At 52.1% G+C, this 15,929-nt stretch overlaps 1 protein-coding gene across 3 annotated transcripts in view; it reads left to right on the forward strand.

Annotated features, from left to right (window-relative positions):
* The window catches only part of KCNIP3 (potassium voltage-gated channel interacting protein 3), an 87,595-nt gene extending 80,862 nt beyond the window's left edge, over window positions 1-6,733 (forward strand). For 2 of the 3 annotated variants that reach the window (XM_042933102.1, XM_042933104.1), the window contains 4 exons: window positions 4,264-4,371; window positions 5,080-5,184; window positions 5,841-5,903; window positions 6,565-6,733. In XM_042933102.1, the coding sequence (XP_042789036.1) occupies window positions 4,264-4,371; window positions 5,080-5,184; window positions 5,841-5,903; window positions 6,565-6,612 (324 nt within the window). In that variant the 3' untranslated portion in view covers window positions 6,613-6,733. Of the gene's footprint in view, window positions 1-4,263; window positions 5,017-5,079; window positions 5,185-5,840; window positions 5,904-6,564 lie in introns of those variants that run through there. The other variant, XM_042933103.1, reaches the window with a different exon arrangement.
* The last annotated feature ends 9,196 nt before the right edge of the window (window positions 6,734-15,929 follow it).

Raw genomic sequence — 15,929 nt, forward strand, 5'->3', positions numbered from 1 at the left:
GCCTGCTTGGGATTCTGTCTCTCTCTGTCTCTCTGTCTCTGTCTCTCTCTCTTTCTCTGCCCCTCCCCCACTTGCGCTGTCTCTCTCTCTCTCAAAATAAATGAATAAACTTAAAAAATTAAGAGGGGCGCTTGGGTGGCTCAGTCGGTTAAGTGTCCGGCTTCGGCTCAGGTCGTGATCTCGCGGTTTGTGAGTTCGAGCCCCGTGTCGGGCTCTGTGCAGACAGCTCAGCGCCTGCAGCCTGCTTCGGATTCTGTGTCTCCCTCTCCCTCTGCCCCTCCCCCGCTCATGCTCTGTCTCTCAAAAATAAATAAACATTAAAAAAAAAATTTTTTTTTTTAAATTAAGAAAACAGAAAGTCAGGTCAGCTTATTGATAGTTACAATGATCCCAACCTTTTTTTTTTCTATTTTTGAGAGACAAGACACATATTAATTAAAGTTGAACAAAACAGCACACAAGCAAACCTCATCTTCACCAAGCGGGAGCAGTGGTCCCGCGGCCCACCTCAGGGTCTGCCCGCTGCTCTGTTCCTCTTGGGTCCTCTGGGATTCGCCCACAGGAGGGAGCCTGGCGTTGGCCTCCCCAGCCCAGGCACGGGCCACGTGTGTACATTGCGATGCATCACAACCCTCTGTGCCTTCCAGGGCCTTTTGTATTCGACCCACTCATTGTACCAGCACGCTGCTGCTCCTTTGGAGAGTTAGGCCCAGTTGCGTGTCTGGAGGAAGGTGCGGCTGCCTCTCCCTTACCTCCCCCTGCAGTAACCCACTCCCTGTGCTGTGTTCACTGGCCAAGCCACATGCGACTGCAGAGTTATGGTTACTAGCTTATGCCTGCAAATCTCTGCTTCCCCTCTCTGGCTGAGCCCCTCCCGTGTGCTCTACTGGATGCCGCTCATGTGCACCCAGGGGTGCCTTAGCCTGGAAACCGAGGCCTCTCTGTGTCACTGTGCCACTGCAGAGACCCTCAGCCTCCCTGCGCTCTGCCTCAGGGACAGCCGCAGAGCAGGGGCTGTGGACGCGATGGACGTCATATGCCTCGGAGTTAAGATCAAGGAGTTACAGCTAGTGACAGTTCCACATGAGATTGTGCCGTGTGGGGCTGGAAATTAATAAACGTTTATTTATTTAGTGTGTGTGTGTGTGTGTGTGTGTGTGAGAGAGAGAGAGAGAGAGAGAGAGAGAGGGCGCAAGCGGGAGAGGGACAGAGAGAGAAGGGGAGAGAGAATTCCAAGCAGACTCCGCGCTGTCGGCCCCGTGCGGGGCTCCATCCCACGAACCGTGAGATCATGACCCGAGCTGAGATCAAGAGGTGGGATGCTTAACCGACCGAGCCACCGAGGCACCCTGGGGCTGGACATTTGGAACTGCCAAGTACTCCAACGTGTGCTGGCAGGACAGGAGGGCGTCTGTGTGCTAGGGAGGATGGATGGTCTCCCAGAGGACATTCCCACATGTCTCCCTCCTGGTACCGTCACCACTGTTCTCATACCCACACGCTTAGGGACATGGAACGGAGGCATTCCTCGGTTGTGGCCGACCGTGAGGGCCTGTACACGGCAGACCTGGGTGTGTGCAGACAAGACGGGGGGGGGGGGGGATGGTGTTGCCAGCACCCTCCGGCGGCCCGCACTAGAACGGGCCATTCCCTGCTGCCTCCGGTCGGACTCCATGCCCTTGCCTCCCACCAGGAGAGCCTGTCAGACCCCAGTGACGTGATTTCAGGGACGCTTCGACTCCTCACTAAATCATGCCCGAGCTTCAGTGATTATTCCCCACGCTTGGGCACGTAAGAGCTATCACCTTTCTCCTTTAACGTTTTCAATTTCTTCACTTATACACACCAGGCTTTAAGAGTCCAGTAGATTTACAGGATGTGCTCTGGAAAACCAGCTGTTAACCACCCACCCACACACCTGCGGAGGCAACCCCCTTCTGCTGCTTTAGGGGATTTGCACCATTCGTCTCCATGTGTCCGCACAGTACGCTTGTTGCTGCTTCCTGGCTGCCCGGTTAAAATTTTGTTATTATTATTGGTTTTTGAGAGAGAGAGCACAAGTCGGGCAGGGGCAGAGAGAAGGATACACAGAATCCTTCTGCAAGGACTGGAACCGGGCTCCAAGCTCCGGGCTGTCAGCACAGAGCCCGGCATAGGGCTCGAACTGTGAGATCATGACCTGAGCCAAAGTCGGAAGCTTAACCGACTGAGCCACCCAGGCGCCCCACTGGCTGCCCAGTTTTAGACCACCCGCTCTCTGCTGTGGGGATGAGAGCTGGGTCTCCCATACGCATACACCTTTCCCATCCCCTGGCTTTCCAGAATGCTAGGATTCAGGTGGGACAAGGACCGTGGTTTTACTCTGATGACGTGAATTTGATGCCCCGCTCGGCCTTCTGGTGAGCGGATTATGTTTTTCTTTTCCGCGCATTCTTATTTTGCCTCCAGTTAACAGTGGTCCTGGGTTTTCAGTTGCCCGGGGTCTGTGACCTCGTCATGAATTCACCTCCAGGCCTTTCTCCAGTCTCGGAACGAACGAACGAACGAACGAACGAATGAACGAATGGGCATCTCCCCGAGGACGCTCCTCAGCCTCCAACTGGCTCCACCTCCTCCCCTTTCCCCCGGGTGGGTCTCCTGGTTCTGGAATTCTCCATCTCCCTTGTCCTTGCTTTATTCTGTCTTTTCAGGGGCACAGCTTCCAGCAGCTTCCTATGAAAGAGTATGTGGGAGATAACTTTGGAGCCTGTGGATGTCTGGAAACATCTTCGTTCTATTCTCCCTCTTGCTCGGTACATTGTGTGGGAGCAAAGCTATGGTGGGAAGCTGTCCTCCTTCCCAGCGGTGGTGGCCTCACTTCTTGCAAAACCTGCCCAATCCTGACCCTGTGTACAGGACCTGCTTTTGTGTTGTCCGTTTGGTTCTGTTTTTCTCTCTGGAAGCTTGTAGGATCCTCTTTTTTGCACCTGGTTTACTGAAATGCCATCATGACCTGTGCCCACAGGCAACACTGTGGGCTGTTTCCATGCACATGTGTTTCCACGTGCTTGGCCTCAGCAGGACCTGGATGCTTCCCGGTCTTCCATCCTAGGGGGAGGGGGGTCCTTCGTCTTCTCTAACCTGCTTTCCTCCATTTCCTCAGTTCTCCTGGGAGCCCCTGGTGCTTGGGCATTGTGTCCTCTATAGGAGACCTCTCATTGTCCTCTTTTCTGTTTTCCAGCTCTTTTGCCTTTTCACACAACTTTATGGAAGATTCCACTTGCTCTCCCAAACCCTCTTCTGAGTCTGTCATTTTGCTTTTGTATTTTTAATTCCCAGGAGCTCTTTCTCGTTGTCAATTATTCCCTTTTTGTAGCATCCTATTCTTATTTTAGGGATGCCGGATTTCCAACCTTCACTTCTGGTCATTTTTGTTAGTCTTTTTTCCTCCTGGAATAATTTTTCTTTCTTCCAGATTGCTTTCCTCTGTTTCCCTTAGTCTCTCTTTCTCGTCGTACAGGCCTCTTCAGATCCAGAAGATCTTATGTTTGAGTGGTAACCAAAACCCTTGGTGCACGGCCTGCCCCGCCCCTGCCCCTCCCCCCGCCCCCAATCTGCCGTTCTCCACTTCCTGTTCCAGGACAGCCCTTCTCTGCTGCTTCTTTCAGAATAACCTGGGAGGACCCTGTGGGGCAGAGAAGGCTCAACCTGCAAGCCTTCCGGGAAATGGAAGGGAGGGTTTGCTTTTCCACCAACTGCTAAGAGCAGTTGGAGTTTTCACACAGAAGCCACTGGAACATTTATGTCTTATAACATTGTAATAAATTCTCTGTCACACCTCAGAGGTGATTCCAACACACAGGTATGTCATGACCCCAAAGCTGAGCACTATTAGTTTAGCTTTTAAGCCATGAGTTTTCAAGCACCTTGACATGCAGATCCTTGGTAAACTAAAAGTAGAACATTCTCCTTTATTAAAAGAGCACCCAAGGTCTTCTCTTTCAGTAGCCGTGCATTAAATGGGTGTAAGACACCATGTATTTGAATATCTTTATTTGAGAAGATAAGCACCAGCCACCATGCCATTCCCACCACATGCACACACACACACACACACACACGCACACACACGCACACATGCACACACTCACAAGGTGTTGACCTAATGGACATCATCAGCCTGCTCTGTAATGAAGGCTCCTCACCTATAGAGGTGTGAAGGCACACAGCAAACCGGAAGTAAAATCTGGGCATCAGACTCCTCACCCTCCCCTCCCTCCACAGGACTTTGTGGTCGGCCTCTCCATCCTGCTGCGAGGAACAGTTCATGAGAAGCTCAAGTGGGCCTTTAACCTCTACGACATTAATAAGGATGGCTACATCACCAAAGAGGTACAGGGCGGTCGAGGGTGGTGGCCATCTGCCCCTCTTCCTCTCTACTGCTCCACACTCCCAGCCTCTTTCCTCCACTCTCCTGCCACCCTGACTGTCCTGTCTCCCTTTCCTGTCCAGAGACACGGCTCTCAGCTCAATCCTGGAGGGGACAGCAGCCAGGGGGCTCTCCTCCTCTCCCAGGCGCTTGGTCCTGGACATCGGGGTGCAGGGGATTGTGGAGCTGGTGTGCCCCTCACCGGTTCGACCAGTATTCTCAGATCATTCTCTCTCACAGGGAGGTCCTGAGGGAGACACAACTGGAGAAGCTAGGGACAGGGGGAGGAGGAGTGGGCCTCAGCTTCCCCCCAGTCAAGGGGGCAGTGTGGACCCTTAAGGCAGGTGGGGGACCTCACCACACAGGTCTACAGTCAGGTTTTGTTTTGCCCAAACATTTTTTTTTTTTTGTATATGAAATCGTCGCTACAATTTCAAATTTTGGAGACGGCACATCAAAATCTATCTCCAGCTTCTGGAGAATCAGAGGCCTGCACTGAATAGACTAGATGGGGGTGAGCTCGTCTGTCTCCAGCTTGAACACCCCGCCTGCTCACTCACTGCTGCCCTGGCAGTGCCTTCGCCCTTTGGGGCAGCCCCTCTCCTGGGGCCCTGGTACCCCCCTACATCCTCGCAGCCAGGCTCATGCCTGGCCCTCTGGCCCTGCTCCAGGAGATGCTGGCCATCATGAAGTCCATCTATGACATGATGGGCCGCCACACCTATCCGATCCTGCGGGAGGACGCGCCTCTGGAGCACGTGGAGAGGTTCTTCCAGGTGAGTGCTCCAGCCCTGGGCCTGGAGGGGCAGGGCAGCCAGGGGAGGGAGGGGGCTCCTCCTCTTAGGACAACCCTAAGCAAGCCACTCCCCTCTCTGAGCCCCACTCCCCCCACAAGGAGGTTAAACCGGCACCCCCCACCTGGTTGTCAGGATCCCCCACTCCCTGATCCCCTGAACCTCATCACAGGGCAAGCCAGGGCTTGTAGATTCCAGGGCAACTGACATACCAGGCCAGTGTTCCGGTGCCTTCCAAGAGCTCTCCCAGCTCCTCCAGAAAAACTCCGTAAGAGGAGTGGGGTTGTGGTGCCTTTGTTCTGTGTCCATAGGGACTAAAGGGGCTGAAGCTTCCACCTCCCGTTGGCCGGTGGCCCCTCCTGTGCCTCAGTTGCTCTATCTGCCCTGGCTGCCTGTCAGGGAGGTGAGGGGGTCAGAGGAGCATGGGGATGCGTTCTGGGAAGTGTAAGCCCAGGAAAGCTGCTAGGAAGTGGCTGGGTGTGGGGAACAGACTGGGGAGATGCCAGAGAGGTCAGCTGTGCCACGGAAGTAGCTAGGGAGGGCACTTTACGTGGCCTGGATCCAGGGTAGGAGATAGATGGGACGGGCCGGGATGGAGGCGACCCACAGACTCACTGAGGGCGTGGCTTGAATTACAGAAAATGGACCGGAATAAGGATGGGGTGGTGACCATTGATGAGTTCCTGGAGACCTGTCAGAAGGTAGGTGGCATCCGGAGCTGAGGACACCCAGGGTCCTGCCCCTGCCAGTCCCCGAGCTCCTCCCGACCTCCAAACTCCACGTGCACACTTTCGTCTGGGCCCCATCCCTTTGCCACCTGCTCCATGCCAGCCTACAACCCACAGCCCGTGGCCTCAGCATCCCTTAGACGGCCTTATAGTGCCTCACACCAGAGGGGACAGACGTGGGCCAACAGGAGGATGATTGGGCCGTTGGCCCTCCGGACAGGGTCACGCAGTGAGAGAGGTGCCTGGAGCCTCCCCCAGCGTTGCAGGTGACCTTCGTCTGCAGAGCAGCCTTGTGCGCGAGTGGGAGCGTGGCATGTGCCTCCACCGGCCTCAGCCATCTGCGTCGCTCCCAGAGTGGCCTCTCAGGTGCCCCTGGCCTCCATCTGAGTAGAGCCAGGGGACTTTGTCTGTCAGTGAGACAGCAGCCCCCAGATGGGCTTGCAGTCAGGCCGTGGGGCTGAAGACAGGCTGTGACTCACCAGCCGCCCCTTCACCCAGTGAGACAGACAGAGTGGTCACCGCAGGGTTCCGAGTCCCCGGCGAGAACCTGCTCAAGGTAGGACCAGTTTGGGCACTGTCCCGGCCTGCCCACCCAGGGTCTGACCAGGTCTCTCATCCTTCTCTCTCCACACAGGATGAGAACATCATGAGCTCCATGCAGCTATTTGAGAACGTCATCTAGGACATGTCGGTGGGGAGGGGTACTTGAGTGGCCATTGCCACCTCTGCCCCCAAAGAAACCTCAATCCTGCCAGGAGCAGCCTCCATGAGAAACTTTTTTCTAATATATTTGAAAAAGTGAATAGTTTGCTCTGGACACACACATACACACACACACACACACACACACAGCCCATTCCTCTGGGCTGGTGGGGGGTGGGCAGAGGTCAGGGAGGGGCTGAGTCTGGCTGGGAGCTGGATCCAGGTGATGAGAACCACATACCCCGGCCAGTCCCTGTCCCAGGCCAGCGGGGTAGGGCTGCCTCTGGACTGGGCACTGAAAGAGCAGTGTCTGCAGGCTGCTGGCCATGGGGTGCTGCCAGGGAAGTGCTCAAGATCCCCGACAGAGGAGGCTCCAGTCTCCAAAGGCCCTTCTGGTATGAGCCCCCTCACCCCTCCCTCCTACCACCCTTCTTTCCCACCATACATGGGCCAGGCTCCGGGGGCTACTCTGGCCTTCCTGTCCCTCAGCCACTCCCTGCTCACTGACTATACTCCCAGAATGCCTGTCCCCACAGGACGCTTGAAGGGGCAGCAGGATCAAGGAAGGGGGGATTAGGAAAGAGGTGGTGATGGAGACAGCCTGCTGTTTCCTCGAAACGCTTCCCTGGGGTCCCAGATGCCTGCCACTCCACTGAGCTGGGCAAACTCCAGTGATAAGGGGCCCATGGACTCTCTTCTGTCCGTCCTGGGAAGGGGGATATTCAAGCTCCGGGGTTGGGCTTCTTGGTGGAGAATCGGAGGGGAACTGTCTGCCGAGTCCACTGAAATGGAAGAAGCTTTCCTTTGCCCCAGTCCTAGCTCAGTCGGAATGAAGTGGGTAGGGCTGCCCATTCGCCTCAAGCACTAGAGTGTTCAACCCCAAGGTCTTAATAGGTCCTGAGAAGAGATCACAAAGATCGGGGACTGGGAGCCAAGGAGCCCAGTGGCAGAACAGGCCTGAGAAGGGGCTTCTCCTTCCTTTCCTGTCAGCCTCTGTCTCCTTTGGCCCCCAGCTTGGATGAGCGTCCCCACTACCACTTCCTGGTTAGGGTCCTGAAGCAGTGTGGCCACGCCTCCATACACAGGCTCACGCAGCCCCCTACAAAAAGCACAAGCACCCAGAGTGGCTCAGGTTGCAGCCCACAAGGGGAGCCAGGGACACTCTGCTTTTCCAAGATCAGGCCCTGCTAGTGAGCTGAGGCCTGGGCTGCAGTGGCCCCAGTACAGGCAGCCCTGGGGAAGAAGCATGGGGGTCAGTTCTGTGCCTCAGAGCAGTGGGGGCTCAAAGCCCATCCCCAGCCCAGCCCACCAACATTCAAAAGCACAAACCCCAGGGACTCTCCTTGACTGGGTTCTGCTCTGGGGATGGAGGCTGATGTCAGCCTGAAGACAGAGCCAGGAATGATGGCTGAGGGGCCTGAGGCTGAATGGTAGGCCAACGGAAACCTGCAGGAGAGAGAGATTAGCTGCTCCCACCCGTCCAGGGCTCCCCAAGAAGGCACCCAGTTCCAGGTAGCATGGGCCTTTCCGAGGAACATTCCCATACAATACATTCCACCGGCTGCCATCCCGTCTCTGCTCAGGCCTGGCCCTAGGGTGAGCAGGGCCCTCAAAGGAAAGGTGGGATGGTGGAGGCTGTGGAGACTGGCCTGATTTGGCCGCGGGCACCCCTTGGCACCCACACACAGGTGGTCCTCTCCCTTGGAGTTGCACTGACACCCCGTCTCCGGTTTGACTGGGGTGTCTTTCTTCCCTCCTCCAGGAGGGCATCAGCTTTCCCTGGCTCAGGGATCTTCTCCCTCTCCATCCACCGCCAGCCCAGCCCTCCCAGCTGGTGTAGCTGTGCTTCTAAGGGGCCGTAGGAAAGGGTCACCACCATGCCCCTGCCCCTCTTGGCCTTGGGCCAGACTGGCTGCACATCCAACCAGGAGGGGTCTGTCTCCCACGCTGGGATGCGGACTGGCCGCATGTCTGCATGGCAGAAGTGTCTCCCTTGGGCGCAGCCTGGGAGGGTGGTTCCTGTTCTCAGCGCCCACAAATATTCAGTCCTGTATATTTTAATAAAATAAACTTGACAAAGAAGAGGGACTCTTGTTGGCTTTATCCCAACTCTGAATTGCAGTATAGCCCTTCCCATCCCTGCTGCTATTAGCCATGGCTCCTGCCCAGTGCTGTGCTGGTAAATGTCTTTTGCATTCCCCGAATTGTAGCATTTGCCAATTTCCACGCTCGCTGGATTTCAGGCTCTCACTGTGGTATCACTGAAGGCGGAGTCGGGAAGAAAGAGAGGCCCACAGTTGGGAAGCCTTTACGAGAAGCTCCAGTCCTGCAACCTATGCAGAGCCAGTGGGGCAGGGTGACTTCTTGAGGTGCTACTTGTATTTCATTCCCAGACCATTTTTCTTTTCCAGTTCCAGGAAGTCATTTCTGCCGTGTCCCCTTGGCTGGAGGGTGCAGGTCACAGGGCAGAAGTAGAATCTACCTGAAGGCATCTTCCTTTCCTGGTTTTATTTTCAAAAGTGTAAACTCTGGATTATGCCAGGGGAGGGGCAAGAAGTGAGAACCTGACAGGGAAGAGATGAAGGGGTTTCCCCCACTCAAGGATGGGGAGGAAGGAGGTTCTGGGGTCGTCTGCTTCAAGGACCAGACCCCAGGCCACGTGACATCACCTCCACAGTGAACACAGACCCACGCCTCCATGAGTCACCAGGTTTGGCCGGTGGGCATCTCAACAATAGTTGGGAGGAGAGACGACAGGAACCCACTTTTACCATCACACACACCAAAGGCTCCACTCCGCCTGAGCTCCAGGGCCTTGGCACAATCCAGGTAAGGAAGCCCTGACCTTGCTGTCTAGGATGGGATGTCCTGCATTTGCCGTGGGCTGACCTCCATGCTGAGCACGTTCACTCTGGTCACAGCCTAAAGAGCACAGGTGGGGAAGCTGGGCTAAAAGATGTTAGGTCCTCCCAGCTGTTAAAAATGGGGCCAAGAAGTGGCTCTAAGCTGGGTGTAAGCACTGAATCACCTACTTCGTGACGGGCTACAGAGCTCAGAGTCAGGAAAGTCCACCATCCATCCATGTAGCCATCCTTTCGTCCATCCATCATCCATTCACCCATGTATCTATCCACGCATCCATCCATCTATCTCCATCCACCCATTTCTACATCTGTTTTCCACTCATTGACTCAGTACCTTCCTCACCTGGACACCCAGGGCAGAGATGGTGACCAGGCTATGCCCCCTGTGTGGCTGGGTGGCAGTGAGGGGTTCAGAAGGAGCCCTGAGTTCAGGGACAGGAGACCTTAGTCGTGACCTGGGCCTGAACTTGGGACAAGTCCCATTCTCTCCCTCTCTCTCTCTCTCTCTCTCTCTCTCTTTCTGTCTCTCTGGGTCTTGATGTAGAAGACAAGGAGGGAACACTTTCCAACTCATTTTAAAGACTGGTATTACCAGGATTTTTAAAAAATCAATCAGAGACAGGATAAGAAAAAAAATTAGAGGACATTCTCAACTATGAAACAAAGATGTAAGAAATAAGAATATCAGTAAACTCCTTTCACCAATGTTTTGTTAGATGCACATGATATATGCAATATATTATGACAGATAGGGGTTTACCCCCCAGAAGTGCAAGGTTTAACATTTAAAAATATAGGCTTTTCAGTTTCCAATAACATGGAGTATCTGGGTATCTGGATTATTCCTTCCACCTAAAACAACTAAAAATCTAGAATAAAAGAATTTGTTAGAAGCATCATTGAACTGCCCAAATGGTAAAGCGTTCTTGGACCAGGAACTGAGTGGATGTGGAAATTCAAGATGTAAGCAGAGCCCTGAAAGGATTTTTTTGAAACAGGTGAGACTGGCTGTGCTTCGGTTTCACATCTTGCCAAAGCCCAAGGAATAGGAGATAAAGCCCAGGATCCACCCAGGTGAGGAGTCTATCAAGAAATCCTTCCTCCCTAAAACTGGAGCGCCAGTTACACCCTTGGAGATAATGAAGGTGAAATAGAAGAAAACCCAGCCGTTCCCACATTCTCCCAGGAGACTGCAAGAAAAGTTGACTACCTCAAGCCCTCGGTAAAAAAGTAGGAAAATTCACCCCTAAAATTAGGAATCATGAGCTAAACCCCATGTGAATTTGCAGCCCAAATTCACACAGAAAATATGATTGGGAATTTAATTTGTAGTGATTCTTGTACAGTTAAGGAAAAGGAACAGATTTCAGTCAACAATGACTAAGTATTCAAAGAAACAAGGCACCGTAATTGATATTTAGCAGAAACAACAGGTTGCATCAACAGACCCAGAGGGCTTCAGATAATGGAATTACCAGACACAACTATAAAATGACTCTATTTAATATGTTTATAGAAATAAAAAGCAGGGGCACCTGGTGGCTCAGTCGGTTAAGCCTCCGACCGGCTCAGGTCAGTATCTCACGGCTTGTGAGTTTGAGCCCCACGTCGGGCTCTGTGCTGATAGCTCAGAGCCTGGAGCCTGCTTTCAATTCTGTGTCTCCCTTTCTCTGCTCCTTCCACACTCATGTTCTGTTTCTCTGTCTCTCAAAAATAAATAAACATTAAAAAAAAATTTTTTTAAGAAATAAAAGGCATACTTGAAAAGACATATAGAAAATACACTATACTGAATGCCTAAGCATATGTGAAAAAAGAAGTAAAACTTCTGGAAAAAAAAATACATATATATATCACATTTAAAACTCAAGGAATGGGTTTAACAGTAAATCAGACCCAGCTGACAAAAGAATCAGTGACTTGGAATTCTAAATCTAAAGAAATTATTCAAATTGTAACTCAGAGAAACGAAGAAATAGAAACTACGATACTGGTAAATAAACAGAAAATAGAGTGAGAAAATAAACCTTAAATCTCAATGGGGTCCCTAAAGAAAAAAATGGAAACAGCCGGGAAGTTCTAGACTTGACCAACACTGTTTCAGTCATGGTTCTTCTGGTGGAAGAGGATTGGCTCACGCGACCATGGGGACTGGCAAGTCTGAAATATGCAGGGCAGGGTGGCAGGCTGGAAACTCAGGCAAGAATTGAAGTCCAGAGTTTGCAATCTTGAGTCCAAGATTCATAGGGCAGGCCAGCAGGGCAGAACCTGGGGCAAAATTTCTGTGTTAGTCTTGAGGTAGATTCCTTCTTCTTCCAGAAAACCTAAGTTTTGGCTCCTAACACCTTCAACTGACTGAATAGGCCCACCCACATTCTGGTGGGTAACCTGCTTTACTTAAAGTCTCCTGATTGTAAATAGCGAGCACATCACAAGATACCTTCACAGAGACAGTTATATTAGTGTTAGGCCCCATAGCTTAGCCAAGTTGACACAGAAGATTAACCATTACAGAAACAAATACACTGATTTAAGAAATTCAAACAAGTCCCAAGCAGGCTAAATGAAGGAAACTGTCACCTAAGACATATGATAGTGAAACTGCAGAACACCAAAGACAAAGATCACCGAGCCAGACAGACAGGAAAGAGCGACAGACTGACAAATGACATCTCATCCGTAACGATGATGCTAAAAAGACAGTGGAATATCTTCAATGTGTTCAAAATAACTGCCCACCTGGAATTTTAGACTGGGCAACATAAAAATGTTTTCAGACAAACACAACTTTGCCATCAACAGACACTTGAGAAAATCCTGAGAGATTTACTTCACCTCCCCCAGCTACAAAGTCCGCGGTACGAAAGCATGAAGAGCACAGACAGCAGTAAATATTCAACCCGGTTCCCTGTTCCGGGCACTGCCTCTGTGAAACTTCCCTGGTGCGTGCAGTGTCCTTCTGCTACCAAGCCTCTTTCCCCACACTCTCACGGGCCCCAGGGGTACCAATTGGTCTGAAGACCACCCTTCCTGCAGGATGTGGCCTTTCACATACTAAGCCATCAGCAGCTTATGGATTAGCTGCCCTGGGAAAGGTGTCAGGGCTGGTCCAGTCAGCTGTGTGGGCCAGGATGAAGTGACTGGCCACCCAGTAATCAGAAGTCCGGACTAGAAAGGCTGCCCAAGGTGGAGGGGGTGGTAGGGATTGAGGGAGGCTTCTTATCTAAATCTCCTCCCCTCCACCCTGCCCCAAGATAGAGAAGATACCTCTAAGGCCCTGTGACATTTAGGGCACAGGGCCCATGCTTCAGTTCCGGAGCTTTCGGTTTCATCCCAAGCACATCAGTTTACCTTGCTGATCCTCCGTTTCCACGCTGTAAATGAACAGAAAAACAATCCTCTGATGGAATTGTTACAATGATTAAATATCAATATTTACTAGCCTCTTGATAAATATGCACATCTTTTCTTCTTACCCCACAGAAGCTTTCATGTATTTTTTTCCCCTTCTATATAAGGGTGACTTGTGCTCGCTTCGGCAGCACATATACTAAAATATATAAGGGTGACTCATACCAGTAAGTCACCAGAGAAAGGACAGATGTTTCAAAAGGAGTTTCCAGGTATTGGAATGAATTGGAAATAAATCAATCTGTTATGGTTCCCAGTTTCCCTGGAAACCCCAAAGCCTATTTGGGGACCAGTTGGCTAACGGGGAGCAATCTGTACCAGTGAGGCCATATTGGGTAACCCATAGTCCACATGCCCACCCTTCTGCCACCAATCACTTCGTGGCCAGGTTGACTGATCTCGCTCGCTCTCCCTCTCCCTCTCCTCTCTCTCTCTCTCTGTTCCTCTCGAGAGACATGATACATGGCCCCAGACATGAGACATGGCCCAGAGCAAGTGCAGAAGTTCCTGTGGCCTGGCTTGTCTCATTCCCTCACACGACCTATCCAAGAGGCTTCTTCTTTGGTGCCTTTCCTGCAAGGAATAGGAAAAGTGAGGCCCAGAGACATTGGGTAAGGTGCCCGTACCCTTCCCTATCGTGTTCTGCTCCAGACTTTCCAAAGCAATGGCCAGTCTACGATTTAGAAGATGAATGGCTTCTCTTTTCCTCCCCACGTGGAGGTTTCATTGGAGACACCGTTTGCTTGTGGTTACAAGTACTGTGCTTCCCCGTTGACCACCAGGGGGCGACTGCGCTGCAACCGGGCCTCCTCACCGATTTCCCTGCCCTCCACAGGCTCCGGAGGAAACTACGGGAGGGAAGCTGCTAGTCATTTCTTTCACAGCCCAAAGATATTTTCGTATTTCTGCCTCATTCTGCACATGGTTTCCCCCCAGAAAACTCAATTGATCAAGTAACAGTTCCACAAAAGTCTACCAAGCTGGGTGCTGGGAGAGAAGATACACTTGTCAGTCCCTATTTGATTAACTAGGACACACATAAGCACTCATCAGGCTGCATAACTGTTACCACACTGAGCAGATTTCATTCCAGCCCATGGCAAGTAAGTTAACGTTTGGATTCCCCACTTAGGTTTACCCACTTGGCTTTTGAAAATCCTGAAGAAAGCTTGAAAACCTCAATGACACCCTGTAGGGTCTAAAAAGCCAGACAGGAGACAGTAGTTTGTCGCAGAAACATCTGGGCTGTCAGAGACCCTACGGGAAAGAGTCGTGTGTAGAGCGCGCATCAAACAGCTGAGGGTGTGATCCCGACAGAACCAAACTTTGAAACAACCACACCGTCCCGTAAAACACTTGTGGGGACGGAGATTTTTTTTTGCAATCTCTCAGCACTCTCCGGTCTCTAACCTTTGCTCGGTGCCCTGGAGCCTCAGCAACAGCCAAGGTCACAAGCGGTCTGTTCATGAGCTTCTAATCATTATGTGTCTACTCGGGGTGGTTTTCTGCCTCCTCCTCCACGCCAGGCAGTGACACTCCACTCATCCTCGTCCCTGCCCCTGCCAAGTTCCAAATTCCTGGGTCTACGCTAAGGGAGGCATCATTCTACCTTTATTAGATACCTTCTCATACACTATGTGTGGGCTGCAATGTGAGACCACGGGGATAAACCACTGTCTCTGCCTTTGGGAAATTCAAGTCCGGGGACCCAGAAGGCAAAATGTCCACGGGAGTGATTCGGACCATGACAGAAGTTACCACGAGGCACATGCCGGGGTGGGGGACAAAGCTCATTGGGAAAGACTGCCAGAGGACCTGGACGTCCCACAGAACTGTGAGTAAAACAAGAGGAACCAGGCTCAAAGCGAGGAACTGAGGGGCCCGCCTCAGTATAAGTATTTGTGATGTCCGTTTTAGAGTGGCTGGGAGCCTTTTTTCCCTTGTCCATCCTGCCTTCCCCTGACACATTCCAGAGGGGAGCTGTGCTGCAGTCAGTAAGGCTTTGAGAGCTAGTTGTGAGGCTCTCCTCGAGCCAGGTTCTGTCATCCTGGACATGGTTCCTTGTTCTTTTCACTGGTCCATTAACCTTCTGCATCCCAGACAAGCTTCCAAGGCCATGGACACTGTTGCCGGCCCAAAGCCGGTGCTAAGCCCCCTCTCCCTGCCCCCCTCACCCACTCACATGAACCCTAGCCCTTCAGGTTAGGGGAACACCAGAGGCAAGCTATCTGTGGTTTCACATGAGCCAGCTCTAATCACATGGACTTTGTCTGAACTAGCTTGTTATAAAGAGAATGTGCAGAATCTAGCTGCCTGCAAAGTGAGGTCTGCAGGGTTCAGAGATTAGAGAAGAGGGCGGGGTATAGGTAGGGTCAGTCTGCACAGGGAATGGTGCCTATAGGCCAGAACCAGAGACAATGTGGCCCAGACTAAACCTTTCCCTAAGCAGGGCCAAGATGAGGGATCTGTAAGAAACACTCTATCCATCATACCCACCATACCCCTCTTGAAGGGGAAGATACAGGTTTAATTAGACCCTGGCCAGAGCTGAGAGGTCCCAGAGAAGGGACAATGTAACAAGAGTCCAACCCACAAACTTCCCTAAGACATCTGTCCCGACTGCTGAGGGCCATCAGTCTTAGAACAGGGCTCCCTAACAACTGCTGTGTACTTTTTTGTTTTGTCTATTCCTCCACTAGGAAACCCCAGCTTCCCTCTAACTCATATATCTTTGCTTTCACACCTCGATCTGGACGCAGGGCTCCCTCTGTTCAGGTCTCTTAGCTGGCTTTGAACATTACCGAACCTTCCTTTAAATGCAGTATCTAAGTCTACCCCATCCCTTTGCCTGAGATGGCCCCTCCATTCGCTTGGCAACAAACGGCTGTCAGGAACTTCGCTCTCACTGAGGTCCCTGGGCACCATGGGAACGAAAGACACCAGTCTTCCGCTTCCCCGCATCCTCCCCCTGCTCCTGGCAGTAGCCTCCCAATCTCGCCTGCGGAGCCCTCCTCCATGCTCC

This window comes from Panthera leo, chromosome A3, assembly GCF_018350215.1.
Source record: "Panthera leo isolate Ple1 chromosome A3, P.leo_Ple1_pat1.1, whole genome shotgun sequence".
NCBI classification, from domain to species: Eukaryota; Metazoa; Chordata; class Mammalia; order Carnivora; family Felidae; genus Panthera; species Panthera leo.